Here is a 17,311-nt window from a genome sequence, read left to right on the forward strand (position 1 = left end):
AATAAACACTTCTACCTTTATCTTGCTTTTGAGTTCTGCAGGATCTTATATGCTAGAGGGGATTCCTGTAAACATGATTGAGCCTCTTGCTGAGAAAAACAGCTGGCTCTGTGCCTGTGCCAGTAATCAATAGCTGGGATATTAACACTAGGCCCACACGCGCCTTACTGCAGGCGTGGAAAAGTTGCTAAATACTTTGGCCTCTGTCTTCCATCTTTAACAAAATGTTACGTTACGCATTGCTATTTTCCTAGAAGTATGGGAAGGATGAAATTAACTTGGAAGAAGAGAATGTATCGTTTCTCATAGGTAAGACAGGACAGGACATTGTTCGTCACTTTCGTGACAGTGAACCTAAAGAAGTTACCTTCCGTCTTCAGCCGGCAGCCCAGGTAGTAGCCCACTTGACTCATAAGAAGTTTATTTTTCCTGTCTCTGCATTTCTGTTCTTCATCGTTATCTTTCCGATCTCCTGCAGACAAATTCAGAAGAGCAGGTCACATGAAGCAAATCACACTTCACACAAGACCAAATCAGTGTCCACTCATAGCACAAGGACTTAAAATATTGTCAGTGTAAGAATGTGGTATTGTGACAGGAATATTCTAACGGGCCCTGGAGTAGTTGCCCTAGAAGTAGATGAGCCTGCTTTTCAGATCCATGGGACAAAATCTCCCTCATCTGCTAGATCTTAATCATGTATCCTCTGACCTAAGTCAATGCAAGAAATTAAAACTTTTTCCCCAAAATCTTCAAAAATTGCCCTAAATACTTTCCAGAAGTGTCGCTGCAATACTGATTTATCCAATCGTATATCATTGTCAATGAATTCTGAGAGAAATTTATATAGGAGACTGGTCCAACGGATGAATTCTAACAACCTTTACTGAAAAAAGAATCTGTGGAGCAGGCGTGGTGGTTCACGCCTGGAATCCGAGCACTTTAGGAGGCCCGAGAGGGCAGATCACTTGACCTCAGGAGTTCAAGACCAGCCTGGCCAACATGGTGAAACCTCGCCTCTACTAAATATACAAAAATTAGCCAGGTGTGGTGGTGCCCACCGGGGATGCCAGCTAATGAGGAGTTGAGGCACCAGTACCAGGGTACTCCCTGCTCTTGATGGTGCCACTTACAGATACCACAGGTTCTAGTAGGAGCAGGGTCCCCTTCAAGCTCCCCACAGTGGGTACTGTGTGCTATCACCGTGTTTCCCCCAGTGTCCCCAGAACACAGCTTTGCCTACTGGGCCTCAGGAGATACTGCAAATGAGTAGAAGTTCAGTAGCCTCAGACATTCAGACCAACAGACTAGATGCTACCTGTCTGCAAAATCTTATACAGTACACAGAGGATTCCGGTAAACATGATTTAGCCTTTGGCTGAGAAAAACAGGTGGTTCTGTGCCTGCGTCAGGAATCAACAGTTGGCATTGTAACCCCAGTCCCACACCCACCTTACTGCAGAGGTGGAAATGTTGCTAAATACTTTGGCCTCTGACTTCCATCTTTAACTAAATGTTAAAATAACCATTTCTATTTTCTGCAAGTAGGGGAAGAATGAAATTAATTTTCATGAAGAAATTGGTTGGTTTCTCAAGACAACACAGGACATCATTCATCACTTTTGTGGTGGTCAACCTATACAACTTACTGTATGTCTTCAGCTGGTAGTTCAGGAAGTAGGCCACCTGGGTCATAAGAAGTCTATTTTTGCTGTCTCTGAAATTCGGTTTGTTTTCTTCCTGCCGGGAGCAGGATTTCTCAAAGCCTTCTGGAACGTTCACCTCTGTGTTTTTTCTGGAAGGAGGCCTGCCAGACGCCACCTTGCTGATGTTTGTGGCAGAACACAGAAAGCCAGGGACTGGGGAGAAGAAACCCAGACACATGATGGATTAGAAACTGGTAACGTCAAACTGGTTTAATCGGGACTGAGGGATGTCACTGACAGCCTTGCCTATTGATTTGAAGATGTCGTTTCCCCGCTTTTACTCTTCTCATCTCCACTCTTGATCTCCTTAAAGTCAACTTGTCTTAGCTACACAGTCACCTTGAAACCAGGAAATAAACACTTCTACCTTTATCTTGCTTTTGAGTTCTGCAGGATCTTATATGCTAGAGGGGATTCCTGTAAACATGATTTAGCCTCTTGCTGAGAAAAACAGCTGGCTCTGTGCCTGTGTCAGGAATCAATAGCTGAGATATTAACACTAGGCCCACACGCACCTTACTGCAGGCGTGGAAAAGTTGCTAAATACTTTGGCCTCTGTCTTCCATCTTTAACAAAACGTTACATTACCCACTGTTATTTTCTTAGAAGTATGGGAAGGATGAAATTAACTTGGAAGAAGAGAATGTATCGTTTCTCATAGACAAGACAGGATAGGACATTGTTCATCACTTTCATGACAGTGAACCTAAAGAAGTTACCTTCCGTCTTCAGCCGGCAGCCCAGGTAGTAGCCCACTTGACTCATAAGAAGTTTATTTTTCCTGTCTCTGCATTTCTGTTCTTCATCATTATCTTTCCGATCTCCTGTAGACAAATTCAGAAGAGCAGGTCACATTAAGCAAATCATACTTCACACAAGACCAAATCAGTGTCCACTCATAGCACAAGGACTTAAAAGATTCTCAATGTAAGAATGTGGTATTGTGATGAGAATGTTCTAATAGGCCCTAGACTAAGTTGCCCTAGAAGTAGATGAGCCTGCTTTTCAGATCCATGGGACAAAATCTCCCTCATCTGCTAGATCTTAATCACGTATCCTCTGACCTAAGTCAATGCAAAACATTAAAACCTTTTCTCCAAAATCTTCAAAAATTGCCCTAAATACTTTCCAGAAGTGTTGCTGCAATACTGATTTATCCAATCGTATATCATTGTCAATGAATTCTGAGAGAAATTTTTATAAGAGACTGGACCAACGGAGGAATTCTAATAACCTTTACTGAAAAAAGAATCTGTTCACGCCTGGAATCCAAGCACTTTAGGAGGCCTGAGAGGGCAGATCACTTGACCTCAGGAGTTCAAGACCAGCCTGGCCAACAGGGTGAAACCTCGCCTCTGCTAAATATACAAAAATTAGCCAGGTGTGGTGGTGCCCACCGGGGATGCCAGCTAATGAGGAGTTGAGGCACCAGTACCAGGGTACTCCCTGCTCTTGATGGTGCCACTTACAGATACCACAAGTTCTAGTAGGAGCAGGGTCCCCTTCAAGCTCCCCACAGTGGGTACTGTGTGCTATCACTGTGTTTCCCCCAGTGTCCCCAGAACACAGCTTTGCCTACTGGGCCTCAGCATAAACCGGAACCAAACGGAAGTTTAGTAGCCTCAGACATTTAGACCAACAGACTAAATGCTACTTGTCTGTAGGATCTTATACGGTACAGAGAGGATTCCTGTAAACACGATTTAGCCTTTTGCTGAAAAAAACAGATGGTTCTGTGCCTGTGTCAGAAATCAATACCTGGGATTTCAACCTTAGTCCCACACCCACCTTACTGCAGACGTGGAAAAGCTGCTAAATACTTTCACCACTGTCTTCCATCTTCAACTAAATGTTAAAATAACCATTGCTATTTTCTACAAGTATGGGAAGGATGAAACTAATTTTGATGAAGAGAAAGGTTAGTTTCTCGAGACAAGACAGGACACCATTCATCACTTTCCTGGTGGTAAACCTAAACAACTTACTGTATGTCTTCAGCTGGTAGTTCAGGAAGTAGGCCACCTGGGTCATAAGAAGTCTATTTTTGCTGTCTCTGATATTCGGTTTGGTCTCTTCCTGATGGGAGTAGGAATTTTCGAGGGTGTCTGTAAAGTTTGCCTCTGTGGTGTTCCCGGAACATGTCCTGCTGGATGGCACCATGCTGACGTTTGGGGCACCACAGGTAGAGCCAGGGACTGGGGAGAAGAAACCCAAACACATGATGGGTTAAAAACTGGAAATCAAATAGGTTTAATCAGGACTAGGGGATGTCAGTAACTCAAATTCTTAACTTACTGTTGAGAAAAACCTGATCCCTCCTCACAGCACTTTAGGGTCCTTAACTGCAAAAACAAGGTTCACAATGCTTGAGCTGAGAGCTGAAGGCGCTGCCTGTAGCTCAGACTCTCACAAGAGTGTGGGAGCTAGTGGCCAGTGTCCCAGGTAACAGTCTGCTGTTGCAATAACTGAATTAGAACCTGGGCGTGTCATGGAATCTTAGGAGCCCTTCATCCCAACTGCCCAGGCTTTGCTAAAACACAGGCCTCCTGGTCTCACCTGAGGTCATAACCGATGGGGACCTTTCCTCTATCAGTCACTTTCAGTATTTGTGTACCCTTGTGACAATGCCAGTCCCATCTCATTCCCAATATAATGTAAGCATGTGCCTCATTTTTCATCTCGTGTGTATAAAATCATCAAGGCAGAAACAGTTTCCCAACACGTGATATTTTCTTAATGCTAGTCATGAAGTCAGTCACCCCACCTTCTCATATGTTAAAACAGAATTGAAGGCTTTTCCACAAGTTTAAGATATCAACCTATTACACTGCCATGATATCCTCTGAGTCTTCTGCAGTTTTTTCTGTATCCACTAGAAAGTGAATGAGTAATTCATTCTTAAAAAATGTTTTCTTTCCTGGCACAATATTCTTCTTGCTGCATCCCATGGTTACGCTGATTTATTTTTTCTTACTGGCAGATACCACTAAGCTGATGTTTGTGGCAGAAGAGGCTTTTCATTATACTTAAGACCAATGTGACGTCCCTAGGTCCAAAGCTTCCTCTATGTGAGATGGTTTGTTTTTTAATGTGACTGAACATTACATCTCATTGTTGTCACTTATGGATGTCATTCTAGTCCCAGAAGAGCTCTTTTCAAGGTATCAAGTCATCAAAATCATTTCTATAGAGATCTCCTGAAAGCATGTGTGACCATCTATCTTGGGAAGTCCTGTAAACCTGATATGATTTTGTTGTTTTCGTTTTTTCCATATGTTGAAAACAACAGGGCCATGAGCGGTCCTTATGGAATACTGTTTGACAGATATTTTTCTGAGTTGGTCTAACACCGTTGATGTGTGGTTGCATCCCCCTAACCAAACACAGCAAGATCAAGGTGATGGTCAGGGGTGGTTGGTGGTCCTCCGTGTTGCTGTGCAACAGAAGGTGAATTTGAGATGAGAGGAACGAGGAGGGAAGAGTGATCCCCTGAACCACCTCCTCACTTTCTCAGCTTTCATCGCCACCTAGGTTTTGTGAGCCTGGGACTTGGGAGACTGTTCTGTAGCCCAGGTCTCCTATGTTTGGCTGCAGGCTTGCCTGAGGTGAGGGTGCAATGGGAGCGAAACTCCGTCTCAAAAAAAAAAAAAAAGAAAATTAAGTACTCAATAAATGTTTCTGAGAAACTTCCCTCAACTGAAGCTGCAGAAGAATAGTATAAGTATCACTGCTTCGTATACAATCATGGGACACTTACTCTGGCACCTGACCTAGGGCAGAGCTGTTTGATGTAAGAATGGACATCTCCACCCTTCTCCAAGCACGGTTATTCCCTCTTACCCACACTGACGTCAAGAGTATCCACTGCTACAGCAGCCCTGAGGTCGAGGCTCCTGGGTCTGGGGCGGGGGCTGACGGTTGTATCCTCCCCCTCTTGGAGTTGAAGCTGCCCCTCACCATAAACCAGCTCTGATCTACCCTATGGCTCTCTCTGGCCAGAGGCAGGAGACTCCTGTGGAGTAAGTTTCTCTCTCAGTCCACACTGCTCAGCTCATGCTGTTCCTTGAGAATTTAAATGATCATAGGCATTGCCCATTTCCCCTGAGGCTTCTGTCCCAGTTTGTCCTTATTCTCTCCTTCTTTGGTTTTCATTTACCAATGGCTTGTCCTTTGTGGATTATTCTCATCCCTTAAACCTGCTGACTTTTCTCCGCCTGTTCCCTCAGCTCTCGGATTCCAGCGTGTAGACTCAGCTCAGGCTCCTGCAGGAAACACAGAGTCAGGTCTCAGCTGAAGGTCCCAGGCAGCATTGAAAACCATCTCAATTCCTCAGAGACTCAGAGAAAACAGAGCAGGAACGGACCTCAGAGAGGTACAATAAGCCCCTACCTTCCCGATGAGGAACCTGAAGCCTACAAAGACTGACTCTCCCAGGCTCCCTCCCTCACCACTTGGTGGCAGCAGATCCCACACACAAGCCTTGGACTCAGTCTCCCTGTGCAGAGCAGGTAACTCACCCTCCAGAAGCTCACTGCTGCCTTTCAGAAACTTTAGATGAAAAATAGCCATTTCCTCCGTGAAAACAAAAATAGTAAAAGCCCCTTTCCTTGGACAAACCCTTTATCACAGTTCTATAGTCCTGGCATTTATACTTGGTCAGCTGTCATTCACTAGCTGCTAGATTGGGGCAGGGAGCACATAGGATCAAACACCGTTTCACACAACCCTGCTTTCCTGGCTGGGGCTCTCAGTTCCTCTACTCTTCTTCAAAAACTTTCTTCTGCTGTAACTGCTGGAGAGTCCAGGCCCTCGCGTGGGTCATTTCTCCATGAAGATCCCTGTTATTTTCTTCCTCTCTTGGAGATAGAGAGGGCAGAGATTGGTTCTGGGACTCCATAGTCTTAGGTTTTCTCCTAAACCAGCCAGGGCAGCTGAAAGCAATCATGACTGCGAGAGGTCAGGACAGTGAAGAGGAGCATGGGCTCACAAGGACAGCCCCTCGTGGAGATGGTCAGGATCGTGACACAGGCAATATCTGACCAATTCCGCCGGGGATGACGCAACAAGGATTAAGTGGAGGATGCTGCCATGAGGAGAAAGGGGAAGAACCAAAAGAGTGGGGGAAGAAGAAAAAGAAAATGTTTTCCAGAATCATAGAAAAAAATGCAGAGCCCAGAGGCAAAGCCCCCTGTCACAGAGGGTTAGTTCCAGGATGAGGAGCCTGATCAAGAAATTCCTGCTGGACTTTCCTCAGCACCACTTCAAAATGCTTTTGGATCAGTGACTTTGTTCCCTCCACTTTCCCTCTTTTTGAACAAGAATCCCTAGAATTGTTATTCTGTGACTGTCCCACCATTGCACACTGAGGACAGATAAGCTGTTTGTTCAGTTTCACAGGTCAACAGAGGTAAGGGAATTATATCAAGGATCTGTACTTTGGCCGGGCATGCTGACTCATGCCTGTAATCCTAGCACTTTGGGAGGCTGAGGGGGACAGATCCCCTGAGGTCAGGAGTTTCAGACTAGCCTGGCCAACAGGGCAAAACCCCGTTTCTACTAAAAATACAAAACAATTAGCTGAATCCAGTGGTGCATGCCTGTAATCTCAGCTACTCAAGAGGCTGAGGCAAGAGAATCGCTTGAATCCAGGAGGCAGAAGTTGCAGTAAGCCAAGATCACACCACTGCACTCCAGCATGGGTGACAGACCAAGACTCGCTCTCAAAAACAAAAACAAAAAAGAATCTGTACTTAATGGACACCCTCAGAAGTCTCATTTGCACTTGGTGTAGATAATTTAAATTTAAACTTTCGATCAGATTAGAGCTACATGACATTTTTCACTTTGAACTAATGCATTCATGACACGAAACTTGGAAACCTTAGGTAAGAGGGTATTTTGCATCTGTGAGGAACGTGAATGTCTGGGGACCAGAAGTTGAACTATGATAGGTGGAATTTCTAAAATGGTCCCCAAACATGCTGTACCCTTAGCTCTGGAACCTGTTAAGCTGATGAGACATTCCTGTGATTACATTGTTACATGGCGGTCATATGACTTTAATCTCGGGAACCTGTTAGGCTGATGAGACATTCCTGTGATTATGTTGTTACGTGGCGGTCATGTGACTTTAAAGAGTCATATGGTTTGACTCTGTGTCTCCACCCAAATCTCGTGTTGAATTATAATCCTGAGTGTTAGAGGTGGGGCCTGGCGGGAGGTTATTGGATCATGGGGATGGTTTCTAATGGCTCAGCACCATCCCCCAAGTGCCGTCACATGACAGAGTTTCCATGAGATCTAGTTGTTTAAAAGTATGTAGCACTTCCCCTTTCTCTCTCTCTCTCCTGCCAGTCATGTGAAGACCGTGCCTGCTTCCACTTCCACCACGATTGTGACTTTCCTGAGGCCTCCCCAGAAGCAGAAGCCTGCACAGCCCACAGAACCATGATCTGATTAAACTTCTTTCTTTATAAATCACCCAGGTCATTAATTATAACACTGCAAGAACAGACTAATACAAAGGCTGAGCTTTCCTGAGTGGGCCGGATCGAATCACATCACTCCCTAAATGTCAGAGATTTCTCTAGTGGGTAGGAGAAGACAAAGTCAGAGAGAGGATGGGAGCTGGAGAAGAATTCTATGGGCTGTTTTTGGTTGGAAGATGGGGAAAGTGAGAAAGAATGCAGGTGGCCTCTGGATTCAGGGTGTCTCCTGGCTAAGAGCCAGGAGGACTGAAAAGGGATCTCAGTCCTCCACCCACAAGAAGAGGAATTCTGCCGATACATCTGTAGGGAACTTGGAAGAGTAGCTTGAGCTCTAGATGAAAAACACAGGCAGCCCATAACTGGATTTCAGCCTCCTAAGACCCTGATCAGAGAACCCAATCATTCCTGATTTCTGGGGTTTCAGACAACTAACTTGTTATAATGCGTTAAAAGGTAGCAACAGAAAAATAGTTACAGGTGCCTATATGTACTCTTTCTATATTTTCACATACATGTATGCTAATCCCTATAGGCACAAAAAAGAAAAAAAAGCAAAGGACTACAGTAAAATATTATACTTACCTTTATGGGAGCATCACAAGGACTGTTCTAGAGCCCTTGCAACTTGAAGAAGATAATGAAGGGCATTTCAGGCAGGTGAGAAGTGTCTCTTCAATGTTACCAACCCAATTTCTGAAAGAAAAAAGATGGTAAAATGCTTCACTCCCAGCCAAGTGTGGTGGCTCACGCATGTAATCCCAGCACTTTGGGAGGCTAAAACGGGTGGATCACCTGAGGATGGGAGTTTGAGACCAGCCTAACCAACATGGAGAAACTCTGTCTCTACTAAAAATACAAAATTAGCCAGGCATGTAATCCTAGCAACTCGAAAGGCTGAGGCACAAGAATCACTTGAACCCTAGAGGTGGAAATTGTAGTGAGCTGAGATTGCACCATAGCACTCCAGCATGGTGGTACGCGCCTGTAATCCCAACACTTTGGGAGGACGAGGCGGGCAGATCACCTGAGGTCGGGAGTTCAAGACTAGCCTGGATCCAAGATGGCTGATCACTAGCAGCTCGGGATTGTAGTTCCCAGAGAAAGCGCACAGAATGAGAGGACGCCACACTTTCAGACGAATTTTTGTTACCCACGGACCAGAAGACTCCCAGCGGAGGAGCCCCACGGGTCACCAGGGTGACTCTTGTGGCCAGGGTGGTGGTTTTGCCGGCGCCCCAGTGTGGCGGTTCTTGATGAAAAGTAAATGGGACTGGGTCCCCTTTCGGTTGATGTTTGGAGCTCCAGGAAGGCAGAGCCGTCCATTTACCTGATTGAAGAAGGGACTCAAGAGGGAAGCCAGACCGGAGATTCCCGGGCAGAAAAGCATCACGAATCTTTATGCCGCTGTTTTGGCCAGTGCAGTGGGTTGCTCAGATTTCAGCACTGGGAATCAACAAGTTGGACGCCCACTCAGAGACCTAATTTGAAAGTAGGCAATTACAAAGACGACAAGTGGGTGAACTCACAGTGATGGGAAGAAACCAGCATAAAAAGGCTGAGAATACCCAAGATCGGAATGCCTCTCCTTCTACAGGGGATCACAGTTCCTCATCAACAAGAGAACAAGGCCTGATGGAGAATGAGTGCATTCCATTAACAGATTTAGGCTTCAGAAAGTGGATAATAAGGAACTTTAGTGAGCTAAAAGAACATGTTCTAGCCCAATGTAAAGAAACTAAGAACCTTGAAAAAAGGTTTGACTAAATGCTAATGAGAATAGACAGAGAGGAATATAAGTGAATTAATGGAATTGAAGAACACAATACGAGAACTTCGCGAAGTATGCCAGAGTTTTTTTTTTTTTTTTCTTTGAGACGGAGTTTCACTCTTGTTACCCAGGCTGGAGTGTTATGGCGCGATCTCGGCTCACCGCAACCTCCGCCTCCTGGGTTCAGGCAATTCTCCTGCCTCAGCCTCCTAAGTAGCTGGGATTACAGGCACGCACCACCATGCCCAGCTAATTTTTTGTATTTTTAGTAGAGACAGGGTTTCACCATGTTGACCAGGATGGTCTCGATCTCTTGACCTCGTGATCCACCCGCCTCGGCCTCCCAAAGTGCTGGGATTATAGGCGTGAGCCACCGTGCCCGGCAAATGCACAGGTTTTAACAGTCGAATTGATAAAGCAGAAGAAAGGATATCAGAGGTCGAAGACCAACTTAATGAAATGAAACGAGAAGACAAGATTAGAGAAGAAAGAGTAAAAAGGAATGAGCGAAGTCTCCAAGAAATATGGGACTATGTGAAAAGACCTAATTGACGATTGATAGGCATACCTGAATGTCATGAAGAGAATGAATCCAAGTTGGAAAATATTTTTCAGGATATGATTCAGGAAAACTTTCCTAATCTAGTAAGGCAGGACAATACTCAACTCCAGCTAATGCAGAGAACACCACAAAGATATTCCTCAAGTAGAGCAACTCCAAGACACATAATCGTTAGATTCACTAGGGTTGAAATAAAGGAGAAAATTCTAAGGGTAGCTAGAGAGAAAGATCATATTACCCATAAAGGGAAGCCTATCAGACTCTCAGCAGACCTCTCACCAGAAACCCTACAAACTAGAAGAGAGGGGGTCAATATTCGACATCCTCAAAGAAAAGAATTTTCAACTCAGAATCTCATATGCCGCCAAACTAAGCTTCATAAGCGAAGGAAAAAGAAAATTTTTTGCGAACCAGCAAGCACTCAGAGATTTCATCACCACCAGGCCTGCTTTACAAGAGCTTCTGAAAGAAGCACTACAAACAGAAAGGAACAACCAGTATCAGTCATCCCAAAAACTTATCAAAACGTAAACAGTATCTCTATAATGAAGAATTTACATCAACTAATGGACAAAATAGCCAGCTAGCATTAAATCACAATATTGAACTCACAGATATTAATATTAATTCTAAATTTAAATGGATTAAATGCCCCAATCAAAGACACAGACAGGTAAATTGAATAAAAAGTCAAAACCTGTCGGTACGCTGTATCCAGATCTATTTCACAAGCAACGACATACAAAGACTCAAAACAAAGGGATGGAGGAAGATTCACCAATTAAATGGAGAGAAAAAAGAAACAAAAACAAAAACACGAGTTGTAACTTTAGTCACTCACAAAATAGACTTTCATAGTAACAAAGACTAAAAGAAACAAAGAAGGATATTGCATAATGGTAAAAGGATCAATGCAACAATATGAGTTAATGACTATAAATATATATGCACCCAAAACAGGAGCACCCAGATACATAAGACAAGTTCTTAATGACTTATAAAGAGACCTGGACTCCCGCACAGTAATAGCGGGAGATTTTGACACCACATTGTTAATATTCGATGGATCAATGACATGGAAAATTCATAGGGACATCTATGATTTGAACTTAGACCTGGAATAAGTAAACTTAGTGAATATTTATAGAATTCTCCACCCCAGGTCCACAGAACATACATTTTTCTCAGTATCATATTACACCTATTTTGAAAGTGACTACATAATTGAAAGTAAATCACTCTTCAGCATTTGCATAGCATTTCACAGACTTAAATGAAATATTGGTTGGCTGTTTGTTTGTTATTTTCTTCCCTTATTCCTTCCTATCTCCGTTGTTAAGCACAATTATCGGCATAAAAGAGGTTTTTAATAACCATTTTTAGATGGCATTCCAGCCCAGGCAACAGAGCAAGAATCCTGTTCTCTCTCTCCCTTTTTCTTTCTCTTTCATTCTTTCTCTCATTAAAAAAAAAACAAAAAACAAAACAAAAGAAAAAGACTAGCCTGACCAACATGGAGAAACCGCATCTCTACAAAAAATACAAAATTAGCTTGGCATGGTGGTTCATGCCTGTAATCCCAGCTACTCAGGAGGCTGAGGCGGGAGAATTGCTTGAACCCGGGAGGCAGAGGTTGCAGTGAGCCGAGATCACACCATTGCACTCCAGCCTGCGCAACAAGAGCGAAACTCTGGCTCAAAAACAAACTTAACTCTGCAAAACAGTATCTGCAAATTCATCATCTACATTTCTAATAGAAGGTTTTTTTTTTTTTCAGCTCTTTCACTTGTGCTCACCAGACAAGGTCTGATAGCAACTATCTGTCACCAGCATAGATGAACCAATTCAAGGACAGCAATAAACAGGACTACTACTAAGTTCCCCCTAAGAAAGTCCTTAGAATAAAATATCTCCTCTGGTTGCCACAAGAGTAAGACACAGTCCATCATATAAAATTCCAATCTATTAAAAGCTGAAACAATGTTGTCTGGTTTCCAAATTTTAATTTTGTTCAGGCTCCATCATGGTGACTAGGGATTGGAAAATGACTGCAAAGAGGCTCTGGGGAATCTGGGGGAGGTAAGAAATGTAGTCTGTATTCTAAGAGGGGACTGAGGTGATGGCTATACAAAATTCTACATATCTACTTAAGTTATTCAATTCTACATTTGCCATTAGTGACTTTTATTACAAGTAACTTGTTAAATGAAATTTCTGGTTTCTACTCCGACTTGCAAGGAGCCAGGAGGTCACCACTTGTCCTCACAACAAGAAAATAGCTGAACAAACTGAACATTATCAAACCTTATTAGAGGGCCTAGAGGAGAGGTCACAGGGCAAATTGCCATGCTGAAAACAAGAAAGACAGGCAAATACAGAGAACAGAAGCTGCTGAAGCCAGCAACTGGGAGGAACACTTAAATGGTACTGACAGATTACTAGAAGCTGAGGGTGGCCTGGCTTGAGCATTAAAAACTCCTTGGGGCCCAGAATTGGGGGGATCTCACACTTTTCTAAAGTTTTACCACCTGGAGCCCAACCAGGTTCTCATAGTAAAGATCAGAAAAATCCCCACAGAACTCACACTGCCGACTTCAGCACTAATTATAAAGCTACAGTAACCAAACAGTATGGAAACTGGTGAAGAAACAAAAAAACAGACAAATAGTTCACTAGAAAAGAATACAGAGCTCAGAAATACACCTACATAAACACTCAACTGATCTTTGAGAAAGGCGCAAAGGCAATTGAACAGGGAAAGGATAGTCTTTTCAACAAATGGTGCTAGAATGACTAGATATCCACATGTGAAAAATAAATAAATCTAGGCACAGATTTTACACCTTTCACAAAATGGATCTTAAACTTCAATGTAAGGTGCAAAACTGTAAGACTCCTAGAAGATAACATAGGGGAACATCTGGGTGACCCCGGGTTTAGTGATGACTTCTCAGACACACTGTCAAAAACACAATCCAGGAAAGAAAAATTGGTAAGTTGAACTTCTTTAAAATTAAAAACTTCTGCTCTGTGAAAGACATCGTTAAGAAAATGAATAAACAAGTGATAAACTGGGAAAAAAATATCGGCTAAATACAGATCTGATGAAAGACTGGTGTCCAAAATATATAAAGGACTCTTAAAACTCAATAATATTAAAGCAAACAACCCAATTTAAAAAGGGGCAGAAGATTTGGATGCTTCACCAGAAAGATACATGGATGGCAAATAAGCATATGAAAAAGATGCTCAAAACCATGTGTCACTAGGAAATTGCATATTAAACCAATGAGATGCCACTACACTATAACATACACCTAATAGGAAGATTCAAATCCAAACAAGTGACAATACCAAAGGTTGTCAAAGATGCAGAGCAACGGGAACTCTCATTCACTGCTAGTGGAGATGCAAAATGCTAGTCACTTTGGAAAACAGTTTGGTAGGTTTTTTTTTTTTTTTTTTTTTTTTTTTTTAGAAAGCTAAACATAGCCTTGCCACATAATCCTGCAAATAGCATTTTAGATATTTACCAAACTAATCTGAAAACATGTTCACTCAAAACCTTGCATCCAAGTACTTATAACAGTTTTGCTCATACTTGTCAAAAACTGAAAGTAACCAAAATGTCCTTCACCGGCCGGGCACGGTGGCTCACGCCTGTAATCCCAGCACTTTGGGAGGCCGAGGCGGGTGGATCATGAGGTCAAGAGATTGAGACCATCCTGGTCAACATGGTGAAACCCCGTCTCTACTAAAAATACAAAAAATTAGCTGGGCATGGTGGTGCGTGCCTGTAATCCCAGCTATTCAGGAGGCTGAGGAAGGAGAATTGCCTGAACCCAGGAGGCAGAGGTTGCGGTGAGCCGAGATCGCGCCATTGCACTCCAGCCTGGGTAACAAGAGCGAAACTCCGTCTCAAAAAAAAAAAAAATGTCCTTCACTAAGTGAATGGCTAAACAAACTGTGGTATATCTGTACGAGAGAATATGATTCAGTGATAGAAAGGAATGAGCTATCAGGCCATGAGAAGACATGGAGGAACTTTAAATACACAATGCTAGGAAGAAACTAGTCTAAAGACTCTACACACTATGATTCCAACACTAGGACATTCCAGGAAAGTCAAAATGGTAGAGAGAGTGAAATGATCAGTGATTGCCAAGCGTGGAGGAGGGATGAATTGGTTGGACGCAAGGAGGTTTTCAGCAGTGAACTATTCTGTGTGATACTGTACTGAGGATTCAGGACATTAGGCAATTGTCAGAAAGCATAGAACAATAAAACTCAAAGAATGAACCCTAATGTCAACTATGGAGTTGAGTTAATAATAACGTATCAATACTGATTAATCAATTGTAAACATGTATCACACTAATGCAAGATACTAATGATAGAGGAAATTGTGTGCTAGGGGACAAGAGAGAATAGGGGAATTCCCTGTACTATTAGCTCAATTTATCTGTAAACCTAGAATTACTCTAAAAAATAATGTCTATTAAATGTTATTAAAGTTAGGATGCAACAGCCCCAAATCAAAATGTTGGTGGCATCCTGTCACTGTGTGGTTCATACTGGACGCCGAGGTGCACCAACCTGGAGTCAGAACAGTCGGAGACATCAACGCCTGTGCCTTCGTCCTCTGGCTCTGCGGGTGTCCCTGGAATCCAGAGAGCAGATCAGTTAGCTTGAGACAGACTCAGTGCTCCAGAGAGTACAGGCTTCTAGTAGGACAGGGAGAAATCATCTCAGGGCAGTGATATGGCCGATATATATTTTATTTTGGACGTGGGTGAATCCCGAAGTCTAAAAAGTATTTAACTTAGAAGACAGATACTCTCTGCTCATTATTTTAAGAACAAATTTAGAATCGTTGTTAAACTTACATCTTTATTTCCCTAGCTGGCCAGGACCTCATCAGTAGCTACTGATGTCACTAGTGTCCTCTGAATACCTTGGCAGTGTTAACTGTTTTGACCCAACAGGAAACTGAGGTGTTGCTTGTACCTAAGATGCTGACACCTGGCAGAAGTCCAGGGTCACTGGCCCAGAGCAAGTCATCCAGTTGTTGAGAACAACCAGAAGGGGGACCAGGCCATCCACTGAGGTCATCTCAATGCAGCATGAGCCGCTTGGTCTAATGAAGCCACCATCACTACACTTCTTGTAACTCGCTGTTCACTAGACTGAGAGTTCTGTCAAAGCTGAGATCATATTCTACTCATCTCTGTGTTCATGATTCCCAGTTTAGGGTCTGGCACTAAGGAAGTTCTCAGCACTGTTCACTCAAGATAGGATAAAACTGACTACACAGATCCAATCCAATCACTGACATTCCTCTCCAAAATGTCCTACCAAGGATGCTATAATTTCTCCCAAGATGCAGCAAGCCCCCTTCCTACACCTGTAGGGCCCTGCTCTACACCAGTCATGTGCCAGGATCTTCTTCCGTGGGACACTGGAGGAAAAATGGGACTACTCTGAAGAATTCCTCTCATGGTTCCCCTTGTCATTAGGAGCAATGTCGTCACCTACACTCCCATCCTCTGGGCTGCCATGACACCCCACTTTTGGAGAACTACTATCTTTTCTTGAAATCCTGTCTTTGTGTTCTTTCTCTCATGGGCTTGAGTTCCTTGGGGAAACATTACTATTTGAACCCCAAGTGCTTAACACAGTGCAGAGAAAATTAAACACGCAGTAAATACTCGTATCACATACAGACCTTCCTCAAATGAAAGTGCAGAGGAATAGTGTAAGTATCACCGCCTCATATACTGGCAAGAAACACTTACTCTGGCACCTGACCTAGGGCAGAACTGTTTAATTTAAGAATGGACATCCCTAACCCTTCTCCAAGCACGGTTACTCCCTCTAATCCACACTGACCTGAAGAGTATCCACTGCTACGGCAGCCCCGAGGTCCAGGCTCCGGGGTCTGGGGCGGGGCTCACGGTCACATCCTCCCCCTCTTGGAGTTGGTGCTGCCCCTCACTATAAACCAGCTCTGATCTACCCTTTGGCTCTCCCTGGCCAGGGTCAGGAGACTCCTGTGGAGTAAGTTTCTCTCTCAGTCCCCACTGCTCAGCTTGCGCTGCTCCTCGAGTGCTTGAATGATCATAGGCCCATTGCCCATTTCCCCTGAGGCTTCTGGCCCAGTTTGTCCTTATTCTCCCCTTCTTCGGTTTTCACCTGTTCTACCATTGACTTATCCTTTGCAGGTTATTCTCTTTTACAAAACCTGCTGCCTTTCTTTCTTCCATCTGATCCCTCGGTTCTGGGCTTCCAGGCTATGGACTCAGCTCAGGCTCTGCAGGAGAAACACAGGGGCCAGAGTCAGGAGTCAGACCCAGAGAGGTCAGAGGCAGGTTACAGGTCCAGGGAGTGTTAAAAACCATCATAGTCCCTCAAGGACTCACAGAAAACTCAGCAGGAAGGGACCTCAGAGAGGTACAATAAGCCCCTACTTTACTGATGACAAAACTCAAGTCCAGAAAGACTAAGACTCTCCCAGGCTCCCTCACCACTTGGTGGCAGCAGATACACCACGCAAGCCTTGGCCTCACCCTCCCTGTGCAAAGCAGGTAACTCACCCTCCAGAAACTCACTGCTGCCTTTCAGAAAACTTTAGATCAAATACAGCAATTTCACCTTGCAAACAGAGTAAAAGGGCCTTTCCTTGGACAATTCTTTATCACGGTTCTATAGTCCTAATATTTATTCTCAGTCCTTTGTCATTCGCTGGCTAGTAGATTGGGGCAGGGAGCACATGAGAATTAAATAGTGC

The 17,311-nt window shown here is 43.7% G+C and overlaps 1 protein-coding gene across 12 annotated transcripts in view; it reads right to left on the minus strand.

Moving 5' to 3' along the window:
- LOC135269425 (neuroblastoma breakpoint family member 1-like) overlaps positions 1-17,311 on the minus strand; it is a 43,898-nt gene that overhangs the window by 19,682 nt on the left and 6,905 nt on the right. For 4 of the 12 annotated variants that reach the window (XM_064363315.1, XM_064363314.1, XM_064363316.1 and 1 more), the window contains 8 exons: positions 16,414-16,834; positions 15,121-15,184; positions 8,777-8,887; positions 5,863-5,968; positions 3,692-3,901; positions 2,426-2,530; positions 1,650-1,859; positions 368-472 (listed from right to left, as the gene is read on the minus strand). In XM_064363315.1, coding sequence (XP_064219385.1) covers positions 368-472; positions 1,650-1,859; positions 2,426-2,530; positions 3,692-3,901; positions 5,863-5,893 — 661 coding nt within the window. In that variant the 5' untranslated portion in view covers positions 5,894-5,968; positions 8,777-8,887; positions 15,121-15,184; positions 16,414-16,834. Of the gene's footprint in view, positions 1-367; positions 473-1,649; positions 1,860-2,425; positions 2,531-3,691; positions 4,049-5,546; positions 5,969-8,776; positions 8,888-15,120; positions 15,185-16,413; positions 17,293-17,311 lie in introns of those variants that run through there. The other 8 variants (XM_064363313.1, XM_064363312.1, XM_064363311.1 and 5 more) reach the window with 8 other exon arrangements.

Source organism: Aotus nancymaae, unplaced genomic scaffold (assembly GCF_030222135.1).
Source record: "Aotus nancymaae isolate 86718 unplaced genomic scaffold, 86718_ANA_hifiasm-v0.15.2.pri h1tg000053l, whole genome shotgun sequence".
Classification (NCBI taxonomy): domain Eukaryota; kingdom Metazoa; phylum Chordata; class Mammalia; order Primates; family Aotidae; genus Aotus; species Aotus nancymaae.